The 12,170-nt window shown below is 40.6% G+C and overlaps 1 protein-coding gene across 2 annotated transcripts in view; it reads left to right on the top strand.

Annotated features, from left to right (window-relative positions):
* The window catches only part of LOC125348396 (protein POLR1D-like), a 44,953-nt gene extending 43,680 nt beyond the window's left edge, over positions 1–1,273 (top strand). For both annotated transcript variants that reach the window (XM_048341597.1, XM_048341598.1), the window contains exon 3: positions 604–1,273. In XM_048341597.1, coding sequence (XP_048197554.1) covers positions 604–853 — 250 coding nt within the window. In that variant the 3' untranslated portion in view covers positions 854–1,273. The remainder of the gene's footprint in view (positions 1–603) is intronic.
* Positions 1,274–12,170: the final 10,897 nt, after the last annotated feature.

Raw genomic sequence — 12,170 nt, 5'->3', positions numbered from 1 at the left:
CACTACATAGAAATTCATCCCTAAAGGGGGTATAAGGTGCCCCCCCACAGGCACCAACTATTGTCCAGAAAGAGAAAATGTAAGGTGCCTTTAAAACAAAGAGAGAGAGATTATTGTATATTTGTGGATTCTTCACAAAGTTATTTATTTAATAACTGTATCTGAAGTATACCAGTTCACACTTTTGTGCAGCAGCTCAGAAAAAAGAAGTCATTTTCATCCTTTGGTAATAAAAAGCAAGCCACAAAAATTAAGAACATTACAATCAAATCAGGTATTTCTTTTTCAGAAGATAGCAACTGAGTCCATTAATTTACATTGTGGTCAGTACCTGAACACACAAACTTCTTCAGGAAACAGAGTTCCTGGTAAGGAAGGCCTGTTGACAGGGTGCAAAGGCTCTTTGGGGTCCTTCTCAGGCATTGTCTTGACTCCTCTTACTCCGAGTTTACACTAGGTGGCATGCAAGGAAAGCTGAACAAACTCCGGAACTTGGCTGTGTAATTCCACACTTACCACCATGTTAAGGGCTGAGCCTAGGAGGGAGAAATCAGCACTCTCACTTATGATGGCTTTCCTTGTCTTTCCTACCTCTCTCTCCAGGATGAAGTGTCCTCTTGCTGGTACAAATAAAAGATTCCTGATTAACACAATCAAGAACACATTGCCCTCCCATAAAGAGCAAGACCAGGAACAAAAAGAGGGCAGTAAGGAACCTGCAAAACACCAGGACCAGAAAGAAGCCAACCCAAAAAAGCACAGAAGCCACCCCTACAAGCACAGCCGAGGCCACTCTCCACCAAGGAAGCGGAGCTCCCGGGACAAGTGTGACCCACGACCCAGCAGGCGGTGAGGCTGAGCCAAGAGTGGCAACCCCGCCAGGCCAGCCCATCATTGCACCTGCGACTCGGTGCATGAGGACAGGTGTGAGCTGGCAGGGTGAACACCTGAGCGTGACTTTCCCTGTAGGTCCCTTGCTGTTTTTAAGGAGGCTATTGGTGATGGGCAAATTAAAAAAAAAAAATGACCTTGTGACTCTTCAAGAAAACCAAACAAAGGAACTTGCCCTGAAGATGTCGTGTGTAAGCTGCTTCAGCAGTGTCCTGCACAGCCGTAGTGTTTTTATTCTATCTTGTTTGGAAGTTCATTTCAAAACAAGCCAGTGTGGAATTTAAAGTTTTCAAATTGTTAAAACTAGTTCCAGTTTTTTGACTTGCTGCACTTTTGGTCATTTCTTGAATTTTCTCAAAAAATAAAATACTTATAAATCCTGTGCTTTAGTTTTTTGGGTATCAGATTCATTACATAGAAATTATATGGCCAGTATCCATATTATATTTATGAAAAGTTGTAGTCCACCAAGGAGTGGGACTTACAGAAAATCAGTAATATCTCTGTATTTTCCTTTAAGTAATCTAGTGTAGGAAATTCTCAAGATGGCTATGGACTTAGTATTCCATGTCAATTATCAGACAGTAAAAAAAACGTTGACTCTGTTCTTCTCTATTCATTCTCACATTCCTTAACATCGATTTTCCTGTACTTTTTTCTTTTTTTTGGCCAGTCCTGGGCCTTGGACTCAGGGCCTGAGCACTGTCCCTGGCTTCCTTTTGCTCAAGGCTAGCACTCTGCCACTTGAGCCACAGCGCCACTTCTGGCCGTTTTCTGTATATGTGGTGCTGGGGAATCGAACCAGGGCCTCATGTATACGAGGCAAGCTCTCTTACCACTAGGCCATATCCCCAGCCCTTCCTGTACTTTTAATATAGGTTTTGGGTGGTGCTTTTAAAAGAACCTTCAAAGGCTAAAATATTTTAGGGCTACATTTTGTTTAGCTAAAGATTGACACTGCTACTTCTGTTGGAGCTGTGTCCCAAATTTCCATATGTTCACAATGCCTTCCCCCCCTTCGTATTAGTTCTTCTTCATACTCAAGAAAATGGCACAAGGGGCTCTTTCCAGTCTTCAAAAGTAAGTGCTTATTAGAAATAACAGAATCTCAGGGTTGGGGAGTGAGCTCAATGGAAGAGTACTTGCCTAGTAAGTACAAGGCCCTGAGTTTGGTTCTCAGGTCTGCAAAATTAAAGTAACAATGTGGGCATTGGTGACTCACACCTGTAATCCTAACAACTCAGGAGGCTGAGATCTAAGGATTTCGGTTCAAAGCAAACCCTGGGCAGGAACGTCAGTGAGACTCTTTTTTTTTTTTGGCCAGTCCTGGGGCTTGGACTCAGGGCCTGAGCACTGTCCCTGGCTTCTTTTTGCTCAAGGCTAGCACTCTGCCAACTTGAGCCACAGCGCCACTTCTAGCTTTTTCTGTATATGTGGTGCTGAGGACTCGAACCCAGGGCTTCATGTATACAATGCAAGCATTCTTGCCACTAGGCCATGTTCCCAGCCCTCAGTGAGACTCTTGTCTCCAGTTAACCACCAGAAAAAATGAAAGTGGCACTGTGGCTCAAAGTAATAGAGTGCTAGCCTTGAGCAAAGAAAGCTCAGTGACAGTGCCCAGGCCTTGAGTTCAAGCCCCAGAACCAACAGAAAATAAAATAACAGAGTCAAAGAGGTGGTTTTTTTTAAATTTTTAATATAAAAATAATAATAATAATAATAATTAAATGTGTCATTTGTTTGTACAATCTTTATGAATACTAAACTCCGAAATTCATTAGCCTTTTATGATTATAACCATTATCAAAGGGAAATTGCTTATAATAAGAACCTTTTACCCTCAAAATTAAGGATTTAACAATACTTAACCTTTTTGTTTTGCTTCATTTTTGCTGGTGGGTAATACTGGGGTTTGATCTCAGGGCATTGTGCTTGCTAGGCAGGTGCTGTACCACTGTATTCATATCCTCTAGACCTCCATATGTTCCTTTCTTATATAAGTTATTTAAAGGAAAAATGACCTGCAAAACCTTTGAAAAGCACTATTCTACAGGACCATTTTATTTTACTCTCTCTGTGTTCATTAAGAACATCTATAATTTTGTTCATAGAAGATGTCAAGAGCAGATTTTTGTTCCATACCAGTCAAATGGATGTTAGAAGAGGGGGACCGGTCCTGAGGTCAGCACCACACACAGCCTTGCTCTGAGGTTAACACGGGGCACTCAAGGAGTTCTGCCCTCTGAGCTGTTACTGTAGCAGTAGAGATCACAGAGCCATGAGAGAGGGTAGGGAACTTGGGCCTCAGTCCTGCCTCTACTGGCCAGCTGTGGAGGAGCCTAGTTTGAGTCACTTTAATAGACAGTATTTTTCTCATTAAGATATCTCTAACTTGAATAAGTGGAAGAAAGGAATTTTACTTCAGAGTGAGCCAGGTGAGCACTCTCCTTCAGCATTTCCTCATATCTGACTCCGGAAAATGACTATGAAGTTCTAAATTTTTGTGTGTAATTTTCTGGAGAAAGGGGAGGAGGCACATCTTCTGGACAGATTGAGAGATGTATCATTCTGTCGTTGACATGACTCAGCATAGCATATGCATTCTATATGGTCAGTTACATATATGTCACTCTGTGCAGTCATGCTGCCATCTTTGTATAGCTGAGTAGTACTTCTTTTACTGGGCATCATATGAGATGAATTCCTAATGAAGAGAAGACTGAGGTTGGAGGCATGAGGTTGGAGGCATGGCTCAAAGTGGTAGAGTGACAAAGAGTGAAAGCGTCAGATACTGAGTTCAAACCTGGTCTAGGACAGAGAGAGAGAGAGAGGCCTCTGCTTTTCTATAGAGTATTGTGTGTTTCTAGGTCTAATGTGTAAGTTTCTCAGCAGAGGAGGCCTGTTAGTGTTCCCAACCCCCAGCATTGGTGGGCTATACCAAACCTAGGTGGACAGTAACCATCACCTGTATCCACGGTCATCCCACTATGGGAAGAAGATGCCATTTTACAAATAAGAGAAACTGAGGATAGGTTAAAAAGTTTCCCCAAGACCACAGAGGTTGAAGTTGTAGAAATGGAATCTGAAGCTAGGGCCACCAAAATGATTTTTTAATTAACTTTTATTAACTTTACATTTTTTCCATACAAATGGGTAAAACTCTACATTGACAGAAACTTACACTGGGCACATAGACAATCTTCTATTAGAAGCTAGCAACACAAGACCCACCTCACACATGGAAATAACACCAGGTTCACGGCATATAGATCAGTAAAAGGCTTATCAGGAAAATGCAGGGAAAAGAAAACAGCAGGAATTGCAGTATTAATTTCATGGAAAAGAGCATAAGGCAAAATTCATCATGATGGTCAGAGTGCTTAGAGAGCTTGCCCACAAAATTATGCAGCGAATTCCTCAACTGCAACTCCCTAAGCTTTCTCCTGATTTCTTTCATCTCCTTCATGAACAAATTTCCATGTCATCTCCATCTCCACTCATCCTGTCATTGATCTGCCTATTGGGTATGGCCCATTGAAAATTAAGGGCAAGTCAGCAAGCCTATCTTCTGTTATTTCCTGCAGGCTGGTGGCCATCGCCTCCTCTCCAGGGTCAGTCTTCCAGAGTTACTCCATTTCTTCATTTTCCTGGGTCTCTCCTGCTGTCTCCCCCAATTCTTGAGGCTAGGTGCATCTTTGCAGATACACTTGGCCCCATAGACCTGCTCCAATTTCCCCAGGCCCAATGTCAGCCCTCCATGTGCTGGGTGGCGGGGAGCTGCTAGCCAGACAGACGCAAGTTTAGAATCAAAAAATCAGAACTGGGGGAATAGCTCAGTGGTGGATGGCTTTCTCGTATGCATGATACCTTGAGTTCCATCCTCAGCAACACATGCACACACACACACACACACACACACACGCGCGCGCACGCTTCTGTAAATACACTGAAAGTGCACTAAAAAATAAGATGAACTGTTCATGAAAGAAAATACAAATACCCATTAAGCATATTCAACAAACCAGTGAACAAAACAATACACATTTTTTAACCTTTCAAATAAGCTGACATCGGGGAGGCAGGGTTATTGTATTCAATTTAAGCAATTCTGCTGACAGGTATGGTAATACAGTCAAAAAACTCACGAGAGAGTAAAAATTCATAGCTTAGTATTTCCAGGAATGTTTAAACAACTTCCTTAGGAAACATCAGAATACCGCTTTCACAAATTTGTTTTATTTTTGTGCTCAGTTTCAGAATCTACTTATAGACTAAATTGTGCCCCCCCCTACAAAAAAAATGTTAAAATTTTAACCATAAAGCCTTAAAGTGGGACTAAAGGTGATCTTTAAAGGATGACTGCAGTAATGTGACACTGTTAGGGTGTGTACTGACCAGGTAGGCTCATAAGAAGAGGAAATCAGAATACATTAAGAAAACAGGTGTGTGTTCAGAGGGAAAGCCATGTGAAAACACTTAAAGCCCAAGGAGAGAGACCTCAGGAAGCCAGCCCCACTGTCACCTGCTGTTGGCCTTCCAGCTTCTAGAACCCGGAGAGCAGATTTCCATTGTTTAAGCCACCTTGTCTGTGGTACTTTGTCATGGCAACCCAAGCAAATGACACCATATCCCTCTGTAAATGTTTGCTGAAACTCTCTCTTCTCACTTCATTACGTGCCAATTCTTGTTTTGATTATTCTGTTTGAGAACTATATAAACAAACATAGCAATAATATCAACATAAAAATGCAAAAAAAACTCACAATTCACTTTTCTTACATATTAAGAAAGTTTACTTATGTTCCTCTAGTCTTTACACTTATTATGAGGATTATTATAGGATGTAAAATTAGTGATCACCAAATTGTTCCTTTTCTCCCATAGCCAGTGCACAGTGAGTCTGGAAACCAAGAGGAGATTGCAGAAATGAAAATTAGGGGTTTATCCTAAAAAGTATGTATTTCTAAATCTCTGAGGCCAGCTGGTCAGTTGTGGTAGCCAGTAGAACAAGAGGCTACTCCGAAATCTTAGTGTCAGTGCTCTGAAGAACTATTTCTCCTCCCTCTTTGGGTCACACTGTTGGGTGGAGAATTCAACTGTGAAGTCAAAAGAAACTAAAGTCAGCCCTACTCCAGGGTGACAATGGGAGGAAACTAAAGAGAAATCTTGGAGCACCTCTCATGACTGATTAAGTTCTGGGTAATGGTTAGTGGTCTCAAGTAGCCTGTGACAGGGCCAGAGTTGAATGCCCCCCACCCCAAAGTCTATGTGTTCAAGGTTTGGTCTCCAAAGTGGCACTATTGGGAGATGGTATAAACTTGGGAAGTGGAGCCTTGGGGAGGCCCATAATTCATTAAGGCCATGTCTACGTGGCAACTGGAGGACTCCAGCTTTTTTCTCCTATCTTTCGCTTCCTGACCATGTTATAAGCAGTTTTATTTCACCACTCTCTTTCCACCATTGCCATCTAGCACTTCCACCAGAGACCTAAAAGCAAAGGAAATCACCTGATCACAGCCTAGAACCTCGCAAACTGTCAGCCAAAATAGCCTTTCCTCTTTATAAGTGAATCACCTCAGTCATTTTGTTATAGAAATAGGACTGAAACACCATATAATACCTTTATGTGAATGAGAGTAAGATGCTCAGGTTGGGTGGCAGAAGTCATGTGGCTTATGGGAGGGGCCCTATCCTGCGGATGAGCGACTGGCCAATCGTCACTAATGAAAAAAAAAAAGGAGAAATAAAGGCAGAAACAACAGCTTTGGAAAATAAGACAAAGTGAAGGGTAACATAATGAAAGAAAGCAAAATTAGACAAAATTTAAAATAGAATAAAAAAGAAATGAGAATGAGCAGACATTACACAAAATAAGTTACATAAACAATCAATTGGATTACTAAAAGAAGTGCTCAGTATCAGTTTTCAAAGAATCACAAATTAAAACTGAAATGACTACATGCTATGGCTTCATTCACTGGAAACTTACAAGGTGATTAGGTCACAAAGCCTCAGCCTTCATGCTGGATGCATTAATGCCTTTATCTTGGGGGTGGGTTAGTTATTACAGAAATGGGTTCCTAGCAAAAGGATGAGTTCAACCCCTTTGCTCTTCCTCTGCCTCTGCTTCTCCTTCTACCCTTGCTCAATATGTACTTGCTTCCCCTTTAGCCTTCTGCCATGGAATAACACATCAAAAGGCTCTTAAGAGCCAGGCACAGGTAGCCCATGCCTGTAATCCTAGCTGCTTAAGATTAAGGCTGAAATCCAGAAGATCATGACGCAAAGCTACCCTGGAAAAAGTCTTTGAGACTCTATCTCCAAAATAACCAGGAAAAAAAAAACAACAGACTGGGGGATGGCATAAAAATAGAGGATCAACAAATCAAGCACAAGGCCCTGAGTTCAGATCCCTGTATCAACATGGAGACAGACAGAGAGAGAGCCCTCACTAGATGCTGGTTATTCAACCTTGATTTTCCCAGCCTCCAGAAATGTAATAATTAAATTTATGTTGTTTATACATTACCAAGTCTCATATATTGTTATTGTAGCATAAAATGGATTAAGGCATTGCATGCCTACTAGAAGAGCTAAAACTAAAAAGACTAATATCAAATCCTGGTGAAGTGTAAGAGCAACCAGAACTACCATCTATTATTTGTGAGAACATAAAATTACAGCACTCTCCTCATTTTTATAAAACTAAGCACACAGCCTTAACTTATAACTTGGCAATTTCAGTCCCACATCCTTGCCCAAGAGAAATGAAAGCATATGGTCATAATAAAGCTGTACAAAAATATCCCTAGCATTCATAGTTCCTAATTCTCCAAAGTGGGAAAATTCTAGGAGTCCATCCATGGAAGAAATGTGACATACACAGAAAATAGTAGATATGATGGAGATGTCCCTTAAGGACAGGCCAGCCAGCTGCAGGGAGTATGCTCAGCAGGTATTCTCAGCCCCCATTTCCTACCTCCTTAGTTTCAGCCTCAACTTCAGAGAAAGACTGGTCCTTCAGGGGCATAGCCTGCATCTGGTGACCGAGCAAGGTGGGTAAGAGCATGGCTGTTTCTGCTCCACGTGGGAGGCCAGTGGACACGCTTCCTTCAAGTTTCCACTGCATTTCAGAGGCTCTACCTGGCCTGCATGGCAGTTCAACTTCATCCTCTTCAGTTCCCATCCTGCTGCCATCTGCGACTGTGCTGCCTGTAGCTCCGGCTCTGCAGGTTTGCAGCTATTCTAAACACAGCCATTGAATCTGGGAGAAGTCTAGAAGGAGAGGCAGTGGGATTTGGGAACTGAATCACTCACTCTCCACCCCTGCAGCAACGCTGACACTCTAGCACAGGTGTTTTGTTTTGTTTGTTTTCTGTTACTGGGGCTTAAACTCACAGCTGGGCACTGTCTCTCAGCTTTTACGCTCAAGGCTGATACTCAACCATTTGAACCACAGTAACATTTCAGGCTTTGTAGTGGATAATTGGAGAATTACACAAATTTTTCTGCCAAGACTGGCTTCAAATCATCAATTCTCAGATCTCAGCTCCCTGACTAGCTAGGACTATAGGCATGAACCACCGATACCATGCTCACAGTAATGCTTGATGGTTAAAACGTTCATATGAGATGATTCAAGACAGAATACTTGGGAAAGGCATGGCACCGCAAATGTAGTGTGTCAATTGTGTGAGAATTAAGGAAGAAACAGAAGACACAAGGTTAAGGAGATACAATGGTTATTGCCTAGAACTAAAATGGCTGCTAGAAGCATGGAAAAGGGAAGGCTCCTACTGAGTTAAGCTGAGATGTATGATAGGATCATGAATCTCTCGTGAACTTCTACCATTGGTTGCTGCAATAAAAAATAAAGTTCCAAGGGTTTGGAGACAGAGCTCTTTCCTGCTACCAAAGCACAGCAGTCCCATTTCCCTTTGCTAATTAGGAGTAATTACTAGGATACCACCTGCACTTTAGCCCAGTTAGTCTAATAGCATTGGGAGCCACAATGGCCACTGTTGTGTCACCTGTGGACACCTGCTTCCTTTCATTGTAAGACAGCTTACAGAAACAGCCCCTACATTCCACAACAGGAAGCAACATTTTATAAGTGACTCACAATGTTAGAAGTACCACTTCTCTTACCCTTTGATTCTCAGACTCATTTTTTCTGCTTTGGAGAGAAACTATATTATCTATCGACTTTTTTTTTTTTCTTGAGAACAGCATTCTAACAGCACAAGCTGTTTCCTGTCAACAGTTATTTTCAAGAGGCCTTTCCACCATTGTGTCAGACCAGGGATTTCTAGCTGGCAGGTTTGTGATAATGATTGTGACTTTCTGGGACTATCTCCTGTCTTCTGCTGTAAAAGAAAATTTTCCCAACATCATATTGGAAGGTATAACTTGGTGGTGCCTCAGACATGAAGTCCATGGATGGAAGTGCTAGAATCACGGATAGGAAAGATGAAATCCATATGAGGAATAAGTGTCTTCTCCAATGCACACTAATGACTGCTCTCTTTGTTGTCCACTGCAATCAATGATAGTTAGGAAGTTCCTTCAGGGCATGATGGTCAATGGTCTCTTCAGTTAATAAATTGATCTAACAAGCTGGACACTGAAAAGTGGTAGTGGCCAGATCAGAATTGGTTCATAAATGCCCAAACTCCATCCCTGCTATTATGGTCACTTTGAACGTAAATGCTTGACTTATTTTTTTCACAAACTGGTTTCCACTATTTTAAAGATAATGTTTTCTGTTATGAATATTACACACTTCATTTAAGAGACTGTCAATAAGAAAAAGAACTTATTAATTGCACTCTTCTCTTACTTTTACTTAATGGTGAAAGTCTGAATGCTCTCCCCTACAAGATCAAAAAGGATGTTGACACAAAGTACTTCTAGTCAATACTATCCTAAAGAGTCTAACCAAGTACAAAGAATCAAGAAAGAGAACTAAATGATATTCATATCAGCATTAAAACTCTCTTGATTTGCATCTGACATCCTTCTCTATGTAGAATATACTGTAGCATCTATAAATAGTTACCAGAACTTCAATCTTACTGAGGTTGCAGAATATGAGTATACAAAATTTAACTTGGCTAGTATTTCTAGTACTAACAAAGAACAATCAAAAAGTAAAATTTTTAATGTGTTGGGAATATGGCCTAGTGGCAAGAGTGCTTGCCTCACATACATGAAGCCCAGGGTTCGGTTCCCCAGCACGACATATATAGAAAATGGCCAGAAGTGGTGCTGTGGCTCAAGTGGCAGAGTGCTAGCCTTGAGCAAAAAGAAGCCAGGGACAGTGCTAAGGCCCGCCCAGGACTGGACAAAAAAAAAAAAAAAAAAAAAAAAAAGTAAAAAATTTAAAAAATTTAATGGTACCAAAAATGTGAAGCTGGATGGGGTGGTATAATCCCAGCATTTGTATGGCTGAGACAAGAGGCACAAATTCCAAGCCAGTCCAGACCACATAATAAGTCTCAAAAACAAAACACTAAGAGAAAAAAGATGAAATACACCATAAAAATATGCAAAACTTGTATGTTAAGAACTATAAGATGTGACTGAGGTTTCTCACATCCTCAAGATCTAAACAAATGGAAAGGTATACTATGTCCATGAACTGGAAGAGTAAATACTTTAGATGTCATTTTCCCAAAATATATGGTTCCAATGCAATACCAACATTTAAAACACAGCATGTTTTTTCAAGCTCAGTATAAAATTCAAATGCAAAAAACAAGAACACAGAGAAGCCAAAATAATTTAGAAAACAATGATCAACATACTATACTTACTTCAAGAATTATTATAAAATTACAATTCTTAGGATAGTATGGTATTAGAATCAAGTCAGGTGAATACATTACTAGAACAGAAAAAAGATTACTGAAATGAGCTACATATAGATTAATGAATACAACAAGAATATTTTTGTGGGAGGTAGACACTGAGGTATAGAATGAGGAACATTGCAGGCAGGCCCCTCAGTTGAAGTTAATTGAAAATTATTTATTCTATAGAAGTGGCCTTAATGGCATATGGAAAATGAAGAAACACCTATTTCTAAGTTGTTCAAATATAGTTAGTAGCTAAGCAAAAGAGTCATTTGGGGTAAACTCTTCTATTATTGCACCTTCAATGTGTTCTTTCCTTTTGTTTCAACTAAAACTTTTTGAAAGAAGTGAGCACATCTAGAAGCTTTCCTGTCTACCATTTTAACCTTTGGATCATATGTTCTACAACCTTGAGCTGCCTATCATCTTTCCTTCTTGAACTATGATCCTAAATTAAACATGCTCAAAAATGCTTCTTAAACTGAACAGTCTCAGGAATATGCCTGCTCCTAAATTTTCCTGTGTTAATGTGTGTAGGCATCCCAGGTAAAATCCCCATGCTTCTTTTATTCAGGGAGAACATTGCTTTGGAAAGAACTCTTCTTACATGCTTCAGGTAATCTTTCTCTACCTTGTATCTCTTGGTTGTGCTTTTGGGCTTTGAATACACCAAGAGAAGAACCAATTGTGCCCTTTCTATTTGGTAAGAGCACTGGGTTTTCACTTCTATTCCTACATCACCACTGCTCCCTCTTATTTACTATCAGCTCAGCACTGCACCTTGATCTCAGTCAGTGGGCCATTGTCCTAAGAGGGGCAGGAAATCAGCATTTTTCACCTTATGCCCAAATACCTGTAGCTCAAACTGAGCTCTAAGCATGTACAGTCAAGATGAAGAATCCTTTCTCCCACCCAGTCCTCAAGGTGGGAAAGAACTATACTTTTGGCATAGTAACCCTGAAAATTCTGGGTCCCTGATTGGCCTTGTGCTGACTTTTAAGGCAACACTTCTATACCAGGAGGGGCAAGTTGAGAAAATATGAGGCTACTATTCCCTCCCTACTTCATGATCAACTTCTAAAGTGGGGATAGGTGGGAATCTACAAAATAAGCTATTGTTCCAAACCCCAGTTCTCCAGAAACTTGACTGGAATTGAGGTTTAAAGTCAGCCTAGGAAGATAAAATCTGAGATATTCCATTTACATAAATAACCAGCAAAAGCAGGGTTGGAGGCATTACTCACAAACTCCCACCAAGCAAGGAAGCTGAGCAAGTGAGAAGCTAAGAGGAAAAAAAAAGAAATTGTATAATCAAATGGTGGCATTTATGATAGAGTACTACTCAGCAATAAAATAATTTACTATCAATTTGTGCAATAATATGAATCACTAGGTGCACATAGATAGATTTTAGTTATGCAAAGA

The sequence above is a fragment of the Perognathus longimembris genome, chromosome 3 (assembly GCF_023159225.1).
Source record: "Perognathus longimembris pacificus isolate PPM17 chromosome 3, ASM2315922v1, whole genome shotgun sequence".
Classification (NCBI taxonomy): Eukaryota; Metazoa; Chordata; class Mammalia; order Rodentia; family Heteromyidae; genus Perognathus; species Perognathus longimembris.
The sequence above is the reverse complement of the archived record's forward strand: the minus strand, read 5'-3'. Positions and strand labels throughout refer to the sequence as shown.